General features: G+C 45.8%; 1 protein-coding gene across 3 annotated transcripts; it reads right to left on the bottom strand.

Moving 5' to 3' along the window:
* Positions 1-43: 43 nt before the first annotated feature.
* Positions 44-16,642, bottom strand: rnf20 (ring finger protein 20, E3 ubiquitin protein ligase). Of its 3 annotated transcripts, none has more exons than XM_076291751.1 (22): positions 16,564-16,642; positions 15,881-16,071; positions 15,572-15,640; positions 15,336-15,434; positions 14,927-15,074; positions 14,309-14,494; positions 13,564-13,679; positions 12,909-13,055; positions 11,659-11,733; positions 11,020-11,139; positions 10,147-10,326; positions 9,787-9,943; positions 6,211-6,332; positions 5,386-5,539; positions 3,719-4,019; positions 3,397-3,514; positions 3,042-3,191; positions 2,584-2,796; positions 2,065-2,190; positions 1,586-1,726; positions 1,153-1,254; positions 44-1,038 (listed from the first exon to the last, which is right to left on the bottom strand). In XM_076291751.1, the coding sequence occupies exons 2-22, from the start codon at positions 16,049-16,051 to the stop codon at positions 862-864; spliced, it is 3,072 nt and encodes a 1,023-aa protein (XP_076147866.1). In that variant the 5' UTR covers positions 16,052-16,071; positions 16,564-16,642; the 3' UTR covers positions 44-861. The 3 variants fall into 3 exon arrangements, with proteins under 3 accessions (XP_076147866.1, XP_076147867.1, XP_076147868.1); XM_076291752.1 differs by having other exon boundaries at positions 1,586-1,720; XM_076291753.1 differs by having other exon boundaries at positions 9,808-9,943.
* Between the last annotated feature and the right edge of the window lie 11 nt (positions 16,643-16,653).

Below are 16,653 nucleotides of genomic sequence, written 5' to 3'. Positions count from 1 at the left end.
GGGGGGGGGGGGGGGGGGGTAATTTAAGATCATGAAAACCAGATTACCACTGTTTCTGTAGACATTTATTGACTGCCCACAAGCAAATACAAAAGTCAGAACCTGTTAGAGCCATAAGGAGCTGCCTGTGCTGCAAAGGCGAGGCATTAAAAAGAAAAGGCTGTAAGCGATACAGATCAATGTACAATAAAATGACAACACCACCGTCAACTTGCAATAAAGGGTGCAGGCGGATGAAAAGCCTAGAAACTGAATTCTGGTGCCCTCATCTACTATCACTAATTTCATCATTAAGTCTAAGTATCACTCTCTGTGGGCTATGTAGCCAACCCACTCCAGTCTAAAACTTATTTTGTCTTGTTCGTTTGTTTATCTTGTCATGTCCTGTGAACTCGTAAGGTTGTGATTTCCTGAACTGTGAACCGAACAATCAACCGCATATATCCTACTAGCGGTTGGGGACTTCACGAACACAATGCATCTCAGCAGTCCATGTTTGCATCACCAAATGCAACCCCTCTAGACGGAATGTAAGGAAGCGGGTGTGGAGGGCACTAGCTGTTAACCGTGTAGCTGGGTGACACATTTAGATGTTGTTGGGTTTTTTTTTCCTTCCGTGTCATAAAATAAGAAAAAAAAAAAAAATCTAGCCAAACCCTAGGATGCCAAACACGTCACACACCAACCACCTCTCCTCACCTCCTACCTCCACCACACTAAGAGGTACCCAGGAGGAGCAGTGCAAACCCATAACCAATCACGATCGCTAACACATGGAGGATCCATGGGTTTAGGGAGGGTCAGGGGTGGGTGTGGCCAACAGCCAACCAGCCAGCCAATCACGTGGCGGCTTCTTGTCTCCTAGCTGATGTAAATGCGATGGAAGTCGTTGGCACCGAAGGCAGCGTTGCACTTGGGGCACTTCCGTTGGCGTGTGTCGTAGCGCGTTTTCACGCACTCAAAGCAGAAGACGTGGAAGCACTTGGTCAGCACGGCGTCCTTCATTCGTGAGTTACAGCACGGGCAGGTCAAACGTGCCTGGGGTGGGGGGGGCATACAGAAACAGAAAGATCAAGTACCAGAATAACACAAAGAGAGAAAGACAGAATGCTTCCTGTTAACATATGCATACCAACATCGGGACAGCATTACCTTGTAATCGTTGATCTCCTCATTCAGAATCTCATCTCCACTGGGGATGTCGGCTGGCTTCTTGGCCTTCTCCACTTTTCTTCTCAGTTTGCAGATGTCCTCCTGCACGACAGGAAGGAAAATGTGGACATGTGGACTTCCATTACACCTGGTTCTGTCTGTTTGGCTAATCAATCCGAGCAGCTTGTCCAGGTTGAGAAGTGAACCATTTATTCCTTGTTACAATTTCATTCAGCAATATGACCTTACAGTGTGTAAATATGCCATCACAGAAAAATGCTGAGACAGACTCAAACAACAAATTCAAGAAGTGTGTGTGTGTGTGTGTATGTGTGTGAGTGTGTGAGTGTGTGAGTGTGTATAGACACGCGCATGTATCTCTGATAGAGTGAGTGAAACAGTGATTGTGTGTGTGTGTGTGTGTGTGTTTTACCTGTGCACGGCGTGCGTTGAAAGACTCTTTCTCGCGGGTGATGCTGTTCTCGATCACCTCCTCCCGCACGCCACTCAGCCTCTGCTGCACTGCCTCCAGCTGAGACTTCACCTCCTCAGACAGCAGCGCAGACTCCTGCGCCTGACAGGGGGGGGGGGGAGAGTTAGTAGGAGAGAAAGAGAGAGAGAGAGAGTTAGTAGGAGAGAAAGGGCAGACAGTGAGAGAGGTGTGAGTGTCTGCGCACTAGATTTCATTAGATGGCAGAAATGACCTAACATCTAACACAAACATACATTTAGGCTTTGGCAGGAATGAGTGTACAAACCATATAACAGGTGTGTGTGTGTGTGTGTGTGTGTGTGTGTGTGTGTGTGTGTGTGTGTGTGTGTGTGTGTGTGTGTGTGTGTGTGTGAGAGAGAGAGAGAGAGAGAGAGAGAGAGAGAGAGAGAGAGAGAGGACGAGAAAGTGTGTAGGTGTACCTTGCGTTTATTCATGTCCAAAGCCTGTGTTCTGAGTGTCAGCTCCCTCTCTGCAGTGCCGATGGTCCCCTGTAGGAGGCGCTCTTTCTCCTCCAGCTTCCTTACCACTTGAAGCTGTGCATCAACCTACGAGGCAGGGCAAGGGGGAGATTAAGGAACGCAGCAGAAAAAGAAAGCCAGGTGCTAACATTTTACGTCAGATACTGCTAATGCTTAACTGCATCTGCCTGTGGCTCTACATCTACAATGACATGTATTCATTTAGCAGATGCTTCTATCCAAAGTGCCTTACATGTCACATGTACATGTTATATTACAAGGCCCACTGGCCCTGGAGCAACTCAGGGGTTAAGTGCTCACAGGCTCAACAGTGGAAACCAGGAATTGAACCCATTCTTTTCACGCTACTGCATGCTAGCCCAGCTCCTTAACCACTATGCTACCATCGTCCCAGTTCTAGCCCAAGTTAGCCCGCGACTCCTGGGGTCCAGTGCCCAGTGCCCAGTGCCCAGTGCGCACCTGTGTCTTGAGTGTGAGCAGCTGGTCAGCGAGCTCCTCCTTCTCCTCCTTGAGCAGCTTGTGGATCTGGTTGGACTTGATGCGCTCGCTCATCAGCTTGAAGTTGGCGTCGTCCTTCTCGCGCAGCTGCTGCATCAGACGGATGTTCTGCTCCTGCATGTCCTCGAACGCCTGGCCAGTCACGTCCATCTCACTCAGCAACGCATCCTCCTCCTGAGGTAGTAAAAGAGACAGAGCGAGAGGGTAGAGAGTGAAAGAGAGGGAGGGAGAGAGGGAGAGACAGAAGGAATCATGGAGATATCAAGTAAGGTATGGAGGAAGTGGAAGAGAGAGAGGTAGATGGAGCAGACGAGAGAAAGATGATGAGAAACACAAACGATAAGAAAACACACTCACACGATCATGTAGATAACAACAGAAGTGCTCTCTCTCTCTCACACACACACACACACACACACCTGTTTGGCCAAGGACAGCTTCTTGTTGAGGATGTCGATCTGCTCCTCCACAGAGCGGATCTTCCTGAGCGCCTCTTCGTCAGCCATCTTCTTCCCCTCCCTCCTCTCCCTCTCCTCTAACTCACGCAACCGCTGGCGCAGCTCCTCCCCCTAGGCCACACACACACACACACACACACACACACACACACACACACAAATGTCTATTCACACACACATTTGTACATGGACAAAACACACCTGCACAGGGATGTGAAAAAAAATCTACATGGATTTAAATAAATACACAGGAGAGATAAGTGTGTGTGTGTGTGTGTGTGTGTGTTTGTGTGTGTGTGTGTGTGTGTGTGTGTACCTCTGACTTGGCTTTCTTCTCCGCAGCCATGAGTTGGACTTTATCCCGCTGCTCTTTGGGGGCGGAGCGATACATGTCCAGCAGCAGTTTCATCTCCCTCTGAGACTCTTGAGCTTTCCTGCATCACACAAGCAGCAGCAGCAGCAGAAGACAAATAAATGGCAGGCTCATCACCTACACCAAAACTTCTAACCCAATCAACATCCATCATCCACATATTCACCATTTTAAAGATTGATTTGATAAGTTGATCGATTGGTTTTAAAGGTTTTCTTATATCATCAATAATAACATCTTGATTAAATGTGATTAGAAGCCATACTTGAGCTCAGCACGAAGCATTTTCAGTTGCTCCACCTCCTTCCTCTTTGGTCCACCAACCACAGCACAGCGTTCCGCCACGTTCTCTTCGGATTGGCTGCTGCTAGTTCCAGCCCTCTCTCTCTCCTCTTTCACAATGGCACTGCCACGGGTCACCCTCTCTTTCTCTCTCTCGTCTCTTTCTCTCTCTCTCTTCTCCTTCTCTTTGTCTTTCTCCTTCTCCTTCTCTCTTTCTTTCTCCTTCTCTTCCTCCTTGACGACGAGTTCGGGCTCTGTGCCGGGCTCCGTCTTCACCGAAGCACCTGGGAAAGGACAGGGAATGGAAAAAAAGAGAGAACACAAGACATAGAAAAAGAAAGAGTAAAAGGAGGGACAGAGAGAAACAGAGGAAAGAGTGATACAGGAAGACAGAAAGAAAGTGAACGTAAGATTATGACTGCAAGTGTGCACAGAGGAGTGCATACAGCACAGGGGCAAAGGCTCCGTGTGTATCCTGGAGAGTATAAGAGAAAATCATGAAATATCTCTGGGCAGTTAGTGATGCGCGGGTCAAGGTTTTTTATATCCCGCGCCCACCCGACCCATTTTGGAGATCCAATCCGCCCCGCCCAACCCGACAATATATACGTTTAACATCAACCCAAACCCGACCCGACCCGCAAATTCCTAATTTTAACGATACGTGGTTGCATCAATATCATGTAGCCAAAATTAATGTTAGCCTACTTTACTTCACAAGACATACATGTAGGCTAACAAATAAATAAATGCAGTGCAGTCAATGTAGCCTTGTCTAAAATGTTATGGCTATGTTAAACTGGAAACGGGAAAAGTTTGGACTTCAAAACAAAGTAGCCACCATCCTCTCTCTCTCTCTCTCTCTCTCTCTCTCTCTCTCCCTTCCTCTCTCTCACACACACACACACACAGGCGCGCGTGCACTCAAACACATGCCTTAACATTTCTTACCTCAGCTCTCTGCTGTAAACTTGCGCAAAGTAGCGTGCCGATACTACTTTTTGCTGACCATCAGATAAGTTTCGATGGTGTAAAATATCCGGTAGGTAGGCTACCGACTGCAACTTAGAAAAATTAATCTACCAACTGCAACTTAGAAAAATTAATAAGACTAGGAGGATTTTGGCAGCACAATATCTACAGACTATAAACTAAACGCAGTTGGCCTACAGGCCAGTGTAAACGTCTGTGGAGTGTGGCAACATGCGGGAAAATAACTCACGTAACAGCAGCAGGGACGTTGCCAGATAATCGTGGTTAGGATCTAAATGTTATCTGTTCGGGTACATAGGTGTTTTATGAAATATGCTAATTAAGGCTATCATCTGGATAATTAGTTCAAACAACTGTTTATTTATTTTTATTATATGGATAGGCTTTGTCCCATGCAATGGGATATTTTTGTATCCAATCAACTGTGGTGTGCATGTGCATTTGAGACGGAGAAGGAGAGAGGAACAGAAGGGGGAATTTCACTTTAGCCTACCGCACACGCACATGAATATGTTAACCCAGAAGAACGTTGCTAGCATATCTATCAAATTTGACCCGACCCACCCGCAACCCATGATTTTACCACGGGTCAACCCGTGAACCCGCGCAACACTACTGGGCAGACAAAAGACTGAAGCATCGTCTGGAGCGCCTTACCTGTGCTGGTGGGCGTGGCTGAGTCATTATCAGACTCCACCTTCACCGTGACATCCCCCGTGGCTGGCGTCAGAGGGGAGGTGGTCTCTTCTTTCAGGTCCAGTTCAGTGCTGGACTGCGACTGGAGGACTGCGTTGCCCTTTGCGGCACGGACCTATCAAAGACAAAGACTTAGTGAGCTAAGAAACTATGCGCAGCCATCCTAGTTTCTTAGATGTGAATGGTGATAGTTATGCTCTCTGCGAACAGTCCCCATGTCTTACACACAGACTTTTTTTTTTTAAATGTATTCACTCAAAAAATAAGAGCCCTAATTCACTTTCCACCCTCTCTTCACTCATTGACACTTGACCAGTCAAATATGTAGAAATAAGGAAGCACGCTCAACACCCTATAGTACTTCAACTGGGTGCTTAAACTTTCCTGATAGCACTTGACAAGTCACACATTCTTCCTCTTCTCTCTCTATCTCCTCACACAGAAGCTCTTCTCTTGTCCTCTTTTCTCTATCTCCTCACACAAAAGCTCTTCTCTTTTCCTCTTTTCTCTCCCTCCCTCCTCACACAGAAACTCTTCTCTTTTCCTCTTTTCTCTCCCTCTCTCTCTCCCTCCCTCTTCACACAGAAACTCTTCTCTTTTCCTCTTTTCTCTCCCTCCCTCCCTGCCTCTTCACACAGAAACTCTTCTCTTTTCTCTCCCTCCCCATCTTCTCACACAGAAACTCTTCTCTTCTTCTCTTCTCCTCTTTTCTCTCCCTCTCTCCCTCCCTCTCTCTCTCCCTCCCTCTCTCTCTCTCCCTCTCTCCCTCTCTCCCTCGCTCCTCACCACGTTGAGCTCCTGCTGCGCTTCCCTCAGACGCAGTTTGTACTTGATGACTTCGGCCTTCATCTGCTGGTTGTGGTTCTGCAGGGTGCTGATCAGGTGACGCATCTCTCTATTGATGGGACCTGCAGGAGAGCGATGGAGAGAGAACGATGGAGAGAGGGAGATGGAGATGGAGATGGAGAGAGAGAGAGAGAGAGAGAGGGAGAGAGAGTGAGTAGGGTGAAAAATCAATACATTCAATGCATAATTTAATAGCAGTTATGTGATGAAGGAGAGGAAGACACACACACAATAAGAAAAGAGAAAGAGGGAGAAGAGTCCCACAGTCACTAGGAGAAGGTGTGTGTATGTGTATGTGCGTGTGTATGTGTGTGTGTATGTGTATTTGTGCATGTGCGTGTGTATGTGTATGTGCGTGTGTATGTGTATTTGTGCATGTGCGTGTGTATGTGTATTTGTGCATTTGCGTGTGTATGTGTATGTGTGTGTGTGTGTATGTGTATGTGTGCGTGTGTATGTGTATGCGCATGCACATGTGAATGTGTTAGGGCCGTCACTTTAATGAAAAATCCTATTTGATATTTGAAACTGAAATGTAGACAAGTTCACACATATAATCAATTTTCTGTGAGTATTTGTCTAGTAAATATAAGCCAATCCAGTGGCACCTGACAGGTCATCAGAGCGCATCTGAAGAAAGTGTCAGAGACGAAGAAGACCGCAATCTATGAGGTTTGTACACAATAACAAGCAGGACTGCTAGATTTTCAAAAAAACACGCTATTGGCCCCAGCTGTGGCGCAACTGGCTGGGGCACCTGCACCGTACGCCGGCGACCCGGGTTCGATTCCCTTTCCGGATCCCACCCCGACTCTCTCTCCCACTCACTTCCTGTCAAAGGCATAAAAATCCCAAAAAAATATTGAAAAAAAAAAAAAAAATGATGATTGCACAGTATGCATACCGTTACAGTTCAAAAACTGAAGTGCTTCCATATTCTATCCCTTAAATAAAATAAATAAATAAAATACACTCTCCTCAAGTTCTGGTCGCTTGGGTTCATCGTCATCAGCCAGGCCCATGATTCAAACTTTAGCCTATTTCTGGTGCTATTATATATTTGCTTTCGCAATACTTTCCACACTTTCAGAATTCTTTAATTTTTCAGCTTTATTTTTAAAAATAAATAGGTCACATTTTTTTTCTGTTTGTTTTCAAAACAGGTGTTCGCCAGTTCCATTTTAATATCAATAATCAAATTTAAAAGGTGCTATCGGAACTCCCCTATTACCGCCAGTCCCGTATTTCCGCCGTCTTGCGTGTATGTGTCACTTAATATCCATTTCTATACAAACCAAGACGGCGGATTCCTAAAAAAAGCAGGCACCCACACCATAGGTGTATCTAAATTAGCTATGTACCAAAAATGACCGTGACTCGCAGAGCTGTAAACAGTGTTGTAAGGCTGCGTGTACAAATCCGCTTGGAGCTCCAGTGGAATTTTAATTTCATGATGAGAATTCTCGGTCTAACCATTCATGTGCCATTGAAATGGCGTAAATAGGCGACCCACCAGGCCAGCACTAACCTCCGAGCGTGGTAAACAAAATTGGATATTTCAGGCAGTAAAAGCCTTTTTAAGTATTAAACAACATCGTTTTAGAATTTTCGAACGAAAGTGGTGGTAATTGGAGGCGTTACGATATCTGTAAGACATTTATTGTAATAAATCATAAAATTACCATAACATGCCATCAGAGATTAAAGAATCATGTTATTTTCAAATACTGGCTTTACTGACAACAATAGTACAGCCAGGATATTCACAATTCAAACGTTCATTTGCAGCCTGCAAATGCTGTTAATGTTTTGAGTTAGTGTTTTGCAACAGTGTCAGAAAAGCCAGTAAAGAGCCTGGGCAAGCTCTTCACTGACCACTTGAAGGACACCGCTGCACGGCAGGGCACCAACAATGACCTCGACGCATGGCTCTCGGCGGTGGACAAGTCAGGTCTTCCTGGCAAGTTCAAGGCCTGGATCTACCAGCATGGCATCCTCCCTCATCTCCTCTGGCCATTGCTAATCTATGAAGTCCCGATTACCACCGTGGAGGGCTTTGAGCGGAAGATCAGCCGATTCCTACGCAGGTGGCTGGGCCTGCCACAGAGCCTAAGCAGCATTGCTTTCTTTGACCATAACACCAAGCTACGGCTTCCCTTCAGCAGTCTGGCAGAGGAGTTTAAGGTCACCCGAACCGGAGAAGTCCTGCTCTACCGAGACTCAGCTGACACCAAGGTCTCCTCAGCAGGGGTGGAGGTCAGAACAGGAAGGAAGTGGCGCGCCCAGGACGCAGTGGAACGGGCGGAGGCAAGGCTGCGGCACAGCACCCTGGTGGGCACGGTGGCTACTGGTAGGGTTGGGCTTGTTAGCCATCCTAAGCCGTGCTACAGCAAAGCCAGAGGGAAGGAGAAGCGGAAGCTTATCCAGGAGGAGGTACGAGCCGAGGTGGAGGAAGCTCGCTTCAGCAGAGTGGTGGGCATGTCCAAGCAGGGGGCCTGGACAAAGTGGGAGCATACAGCTGGCCGCAAGATCACCTGGGCAGAACTTGGTCCAGTCAGTGTATGACGTCCTCCCTAGCCCTGCCAACCTGTTCACTTGGGGCCTGGTGGACTCACCTGCTTGCCAACTCTGCCAGAAAAGGCGATCACTAGAGCACATCCTCAGCTGCTGCTCCAAGGCCTTGGGAGATGGCCGTTATCGTTGGCACCATGACCAGGTCCTGAAGGCAGTAGCAGACACCATCTGCACTGGCATTAACATCAGCAAGCGGCATCATCCAACCAAGTCTGCAATTGCCTTTGTCCGAGCAGGTGAGAAGCCTCAGCCCCCAAGAAAGGCCCAAGGGGGCCTGCTCACAACAGCAAGAGACTGGCACCTCCTGGTTGATCTAGGGAGACAGTTGAGATTCCCGGACACCATTGCAGTCACATCACATGGTCACATGGTCTTGATGTCCGCGGCAAGCAAGCAGGTGGTGCTACTGGAACTAACTGTCCCCTGGGAAGATCGGATGGAGGAAGCCCAGGAAAGGAAGAGGGCCAAGTACGCGGACCTGGTAGCTGAGTGTCGGAGGAACGGGTGGAAGGCCCGCTGTGAGCCTGTTGAAGTGGGCTGCAGGGGCTTCACAGGCCAGTCTTTACACCGGGTCCTGGGACTCTTAGGGATTTGCGGACTGCACAGGCAAAGAGCCATCAAGAACATCCTGGAAGCTGCTGAAAAAGCTTCACGGTGGCTCTGGTTAAAGAGGGGGGACACGTGGCGTAGTGCGCTACCTGGACACAAGTCGGGGCCTGATCACCCCCGGCTGGGTCGCCCGGGTGAGGGTGTCTGATGTAAGACCCAAAACAATTTGCAATGCCCATTTTAAACACTGGTGGTCATTCTTACATATAGCACCTTTAAAAGTGACAGCCCTAGTGTGTGTGTGTGTGTGTGTGTGTGTGTGTGTGTGTGAGTGAGAGAGAGTGTGTATGTGTGTGTGTGTGTGTGTGTGAGAGAGTGTGTGGTGGGGGTTACCTGAGAGAGAGAGTAGGTTACCTGCTTGCTCATTGGCAGCGAGTGTTTGCTCAAACTCAATGCGCAGCATCTCATACTCCTTACGCACTTGAGCAAGAGTGTCTTCCAGCTGAATGACCTCAGTGCGCACCTTACGCTGCAGTGACACCTCATCATTCTAGAAAACACACACAGAAACACACAAAAAAAAACACATTTTGATAAATAACAGTGAAATCCTCAGTTGGCAACGCCACATCTTTCACAATGCTACTGGTTGAGGAAAACCAAAACCTAATGCGTGCGCGCACATGCACACGCACACACACACACACAACACACACACAACACACACACAACACACACACACACACACACTACCTCCATGTGGTCTAGCTGACGTAGTCGTGCGGTTCTGGTGGTGTTGAGCCGGGCCCTGATCTCGTCCAGCTGGGCTTTTAGGATCAGGGACTCGTTGTACAGAACTGAGAACTGGGACTGCAGGCAGCGGTACTCCGAGCTGTCTCTTACCACCCCTTCTGCCCGACACACCAACTCCATCTGAGGGAGAGAGAGAGAGAGAGAGAGAGAGGAGGAAAGAGGGAAAGAAAATGATGGAAAGACAGAATGTAGGTAGGAAAGAAGAAATAAAGTCGGTAGGTAGAGAAGAAGTAACACAAGGGAGGGAGAGTGACAGAAAGCTAGGCATCAATCATCACTAGGGGTGTCACCATTCTCCAAATCCTCGATTCAATTAAATTTTCGATTTTAAAGTCACAATTGTATTAATTTTATTACTATTAATGCATTTCTTATGTTGTTTACTTTTTTTGCCTCCAGTTATGTTTTGGGGGGCTTTTATTTTTTATTTTGGAACCGTTCCTACTGCGAGCTACTGAACAGATCAGGCATAAACATAGACGTGAACACAGTGAAATGAAATAACTTGGAATGATCATTTGATTGTCATAGCACACCCTGAAGAGACACAAGGTTAGTGTTCAAGATTACTTGGACTGAGTAGCCTAAGTTAGTGTTCTGTAGTAAATGCGGTGTGGCTGCATAGTCGATAGTCGACATTTGACTTTGAAGTTTGAGATTGTGATGTTATTTTGATCGATTTTCGACTAAAACCAAGATGGTGACACCCCTAATCATCACTGGTAATCAATCTCAAATGTCTGCATGTAAAGAGAAGACAAAGGCTCCAGTCTAAGGAAGAGTGACTCTGGTCCCGGTTCCGTCCACTCTCACCCTCATATTCTGGTTCTCTTGATGGACGTTCTGGAGGTCCTGCTGCAGTTTCTGCAGCTCAACGAGCCGGTTCTCTGCCAGCTCCTTGTTCTCCTCCAGCTCACTATTCATCTCCTCAAACTGTACGGGGGTGAGAATAAGAGAGAGAAAAACAAGAGGTGAACGGATGAGCTGCCTTGAAAAGATGACATCAGTGGCGTCACATACAGTTATTGACAGTGCATCAGAAAAATGTCAATTTTAATTAGTAGACTGTAAACCCTACTGTTCCTAATAGCCAAACATTATCTGCATTTGTAATAATCTGCTCATTCAGTTACAGATTATGTGATAACATACAGACATGTATACCAGCATACAGTTCCCACCATATACACACCGATCTCTCCATACACACACACCAATCCCTCCATACACACAAAAGGGAAACAAAGCAGGTTAGCTTCACCTACACAAAGCAATAAAGACACACAATAATAACGTGAGTAAATAGACACACACACACGCACGCACACACACACACACACACACACACACACACACACACACACACACACACACACACACACACACACACACACACACACACACACACACAGACACACACAGACACACACACAGTCCTCTGAACACACCCACCTTTCTCTTGTTAATAGTGATGGTTCCACACACACTGCTGGCTTCTCCGCAGACTTTGTAGCCTTTGCTGTTCACCTGCAGCACACAAACAGACATTCTTTGTATTTACTTTGTTCATGATAAAGCTAAGAGAACACAATTTGTGCTCTCCAACTTTAGAATTAGAAGGCCTTGTTTGCGGCTTTGTTCACAACTTCTGATAAGACTAGACACATGAAAGTGATATTTCACAAATGTTCATTATATAAACCACACAATGTGGTTAAAGCAAGTCATTTGGTGTTTTCTAGCCCATTCCATTAAACTGAGTATTCTACGGCTGGCGCGAGGCTGCCAGTGCAAGTGTAATAACAAGCCAATAAATAGTAGGCGAGTGAAATATAATTGAATATGTAATATCACATGTGCTTTGTTCAAAATCTTATTGCTACATGGATTAACAAAATAACAGCCTGGTTGTCTGTGCTACAGCATTTAAAATGGGTCTGAAAAGCTACAACCGTGTTTTTGTTCATTAAATTGCTTGGGACAGCAGAAGAAATGCTACCGTAACGCCTCCAATTACCACCACCTTCGTTCGAAAATTCTAGAACAATGATGTTTTTTAATACTTAAAAATAACATTTGATAAATGAACCTTACATTTTTCAGTAGCCATATGTGTGTAGATTTGAACCAAATCTGGGTTGATTCTTACCGGGGCTTTTACTGCTTGAAATATCCAATTTTGTTTACCACGCTCGGAGGTTAGTGCTGGCCTGGTCGGTCGTCTATTTACGCTATTTCAATGGCACATGAACGATTAGACCGAGAATTCTCGTCATGAAATTAAAATTCCACTGGAGCTCCAAGCGGATTTGTACACGCAGCCTTACAACACTGTTTACAGCTCTTCGAGTCACGGTAAAATGTCATTTTTGGTACATAGCTAATTTAGATACACTTAGTCTTAGTTTGTATAGAAATGGCTATTAAGTGACACATACACGCAAGGCGGCGGAAATACGGGACTGGCGGTAATAGGGGGAGTTCCGATACATATTATTCTTTGAAAAACTATTCAGATCAAATACACAACAATATTGAGATCTGAAGCTACTGTAATATCGTCTAACACATTCCATTTAAAGGTATTGCTCAGCACTGCTACTGGTTGGCTTTAACCAAATCTTTTATTAATTAACTTCAACTCTTTTCAGCACAATGCGCATGTGCTCCAATTAGTGCCGGACTTGGGCCCGTAGTCTTACCCGCTCCAGCACCTCTCCCAGGTGTGTGTTGAGTCGGTTCTCTCTGCGCCGGATCTTCTCCATGTCCCACTGCAGCTCCTCAACCATCACCTGCAGCTCACTGATCCGGTTATCAGCCCGCGTTGCCGCACGACCCAGTCCACGAGACTGTGTACACACACACAAGCACAGATCATACACCAAACACACACACACACACATTAATACATTTTAACCACCATAACATTATACACCATAATATAATTTAGTTAACTCAAAGTAAATAAATAAATATCTGCAGAGCAATCCCACTTCCATACACATTTATGCATTTCAACTGCCATGCAGAGTTGCACTGTGGTATTTCCAATTACTAAACATCATACTTGCCATCAGGTATGGCCACAAAACATGTGGTTGCTTTGGATAGTCTGCTAAATACCAGTCAACTTTAACCTTAAAATAAAACATCACTCCACATCTATGTCCATTGGCAACCGTTCAGCAGGGGATTTTTGAACATTCTAACAAAAGATTCTGCTCCGCAACAATGTAAGGTTCTAAAATTCCATGTTGAATTCAGAGCCAATAGATATCTATCTATATGGCTCTGGTTGAATTCAATGAACCCAGATATTCTTTAGAACGTTCAGGCAACCTTAAGAGTAACTCTCACCTCACTGGTCATCTGGCTGTGTTTCTGTTTGAGGCTGTCGGTAAGCTGACGCAGGCGTTCATTCTCACTGGCCAATAGGGAGTTAAGCTGGGAGGCCACTTCCCACAGATTACTATCTGTTAAGGAAATGTGCAACAATGTGTGTTAAGAGTCGTTCACTCCAGGAACGCTAACTACGAAGATAACTATAACTATAAATGCGTCCACACTGACCAACGATAAGGAAAAGGTCTTCTCATGTTGATGAATGTGATGGCTAAAATTTGATGGATTGGTATATCAAAGATATGGAATGATATCTTTCTTTATGTCGTTATCGTTCTTGGTGTAAACGGCTCTTTACTGATGTTTGGAAAGCCATGTGAACCTATAAAGGTACATTTGGACTAGCAGTCCACGCTAATTGAAGAAGCAAAACTGTGGTGGATTTCTGAAGACAAGCAATGACTTGTGTAACTATGTGTAAGAAGGCACAGGTCTTCTTTACTATAAAACTATGTGTAAGAAGGCACAGGTCTTCTTTACTATAAAACTATGTGTAAGAATGCACAGGTCTTCTTTACTATAAAACTATGTGTAAGAAGGCACAGGTCTTACTATAAAACTGATTTCAGAGGCAAAAAAGCCCCAGTGGCCGACTTTCACTATGGTTACTGCCACGGCAACCGCCCAGCAGTGACAACACTACAGCTACCATCACACCCATCATCCTCCAAACGCAGACATCCCACAATGCCCCTCTCACCGGCCCCAGTGTCCAGCGTCTTCTTCAGCTGGTCCACGGTGCGCTTCAGGCTGGTGTAGATGTCCGCCACGCGATGGGCCTGCTTACAGCTGGACTCCACCCTCTCCTGGAGCTCTGCCTCCATCTCCTCACTACTGCTGCTGGCCAGAGTGGCCAAGAACGAGTTGGACGTCTCCCCCTGCTGGCCTGTAGGGGAAGGCACAACACACGCTACAACAACAATCCAAAAGATATATACTGGATACATACAAATAAACACACTGTGCATATTGTAAGAGTGGTCTGCAAGCTCAGGGTCAGTTCTCTTCTGTACTATTAAGATGGTATTGACTAGTGGGAACTGCTGCCCTCACTCTAAACACATCTTATGAGACAGCCCTCCCACTCTTTTCCCATGCCGTGCTTACACACATTCGGTCCTTTTTAGTGCTTATAAACATTAATGAATTTAACCTTAACTGGGAAGGGGTACTAACATCCCTTAACAGCTAAAAACAAAAGTCTCCATCTGTTTCAGAATGTCATGACATCATAAGGTGAAATGGAGAGCTGAGATGACATCATAAGGCGAAGCGGAGAGCTGAGACACCCCGCGGTGCCCGCTGCTGGTATTGGTACCTCGGTCCTTTGCCCGCTCCTGATTGGAGTCTCCGTCAGGTTCTGGAGTCTCAGGCTTTAAGCTTCGCCCTTCGCTGACGTGGCCATCCACTGGCTCACCGCCAGATTGGTCGTAGCGCCGAGCAATGAGTCGAACATTCTCATCAAACTGAGAGCAGGGAGAGAATGAGGGAAACCATATGATCTTGTGGTCTTCACCAAACACAAACTTGATTTAAATGAAAAAACAGTTAATATAACATTTTATACAGATCATTTTGAAGTAACACGCTGAAAAAATACTTTCTTAAAGCAAAACATTTCAGTACACATGTTCTCTTTCCTTGAAAGAGAAATATTCAGTTTATAGTCATTTACCTTTAAGAACCTGTGCAACATATCTCTATCAGTGCAAGCTTCAGATGTTTACCTGGTTCCAGTATCTGTTGAGAATCAGTAGACTGGCGTCATCAGTAGCTTGTCGAGTCTCGAGCCTTTCGACTCTCTCTCTAAGCTCATCTTCAATCACCTGCAGGTCCAAAAGCCAGACAGAATGTATGCAAATGTTAGAGACTTGGGGCACAAATACATCTGTTTCTGATAAGATATTTCAAAACAATACTGCTGTAGGTCTGGATAATTTAGTGAGTGAAAGCAAACACTTGCCTGTCTCTGGTCAAGAGACTCCCCCAGTTTTCGATTTTTCACCTGCAGGGCTTTGATATCCTGTTCCTCCTGCGAGTGTGTGGAAAAGGAGTGAGTGAGACCATGGAGGTTGGGGAGATGCACAAACTCATGACAGTGTATAATAGATAACACGCAGATGACGTGTACTGGGTCTGACAATATGAATACAGAAACTGTTATCATTTATGAATACAGTTCTGTTAACATTTGACAGGTCTCAAAAGAGCACAGTTGAATCACCAGTGTGCTTTTCCAACTACATTTACTACCCGGACCTGCTTTCCTTACCGGGTTGGACACGCCACCAAGTTTAATGACCGTCTCCACAGCGGTGCTTCCTCCCGCTGCCGCACTGACCCCAGCAGTCTCCTCTCCGACCTCCCTCTCTCGCCTCTTCTCCGGAGGAGCGCCAGAGGAGACGGACCCACTGGGATCGCATGGTCTCTTCTGACCAGACATCTTCTTCTTGCTGCTGACACCTGAGCAAGATGGAACATCATGAAAGACCGAAAACCGTTGAAATACATGATTGATTCTTTCGGCTACCAAAACAGCTAAATTCTATTCTCTGTACGACCACTGGCTGTAAGACTTAAACATGTGAATAATGTTTTATTGCACAAACCACCGCCTATTTGATACTTTGATAATGTAACATACAGTACGTCCATGTTTAGTAATTATATGCCCGTCGTCGTGACGCAGGGATAGTTTAATACACTGAGATAGCACAAATTATTAAACTTGGACTAAACCTGCTGATTTCTACGAGAAACGCTGTCAGCATCTGGCTACCTGAATTGAAGATACGATTTGTGTTGGCTTAACATGATCGTTATCGATCAACAGCCGGTGCACATAGCAAATGCAATATACAATGTAATAGCTTTGCCGATCGGATTCCATTTATGAATCTGCATCACAACTAATAACGCGCTATGCTACTTTTGACCTGGTGATATGATTCGTACCTTAGGCAGCGACCAGAAGGGTTTTTAATTCAGATAATGTTGATGTCGGCGGTCCTTCTTCCAGAGAACTTTGTCCCGGAAGCGGAAGTA

This window comes from Alosa pseudoharengus, unplaced genomic scaffold, assembly GCF_046254945.1.
Source record: "Alosa pseudoharengus isolate Yale_2024_CS ecotype anadromous, Long Island Sound unplaced genomic scaffold, YU_APseudo_1.1 YU_APseudo_1.1_scf_19, whole genome shotgun sequence".
Classification (NCBI taxonomy): domain Eukaryota; kingdom Metazoa; phylum Chordata; class Actinopteri; order Clupeiformes; family Clupeidae; genus Alosa; species Alosa pseudoharengus.
Note: the sequence above shows the minus strand (reverse complement) of the source record. Positions and strands in the feature narration are given on the sequence as shown.

Bases quoted from the DNA above. Each gene is read 5' to 3' on its own strand.
- rnf20 (XM_076291751.1), bottom strand. From the start codon at position 16,051: ATGTCTGGTCAGAAGAGACCATGCGATCCCAGTGGGTCCGTCTCCTCT. The intron at 2,797-3,041 runs GTGTGTGTGTGT...TTACTACCTCAG, and splicing joins AGCTGTCCTTGGCCAAACAG to GAGGAGGATGCGTTGCTGAG. The intron at 1,039-1,152 runs GTAATGCTGTCC...CCCCCACCCCAG, and splicing joins AGGAGATCAACGATTACAAG to GCACGTTTGACCTGCCCGTG.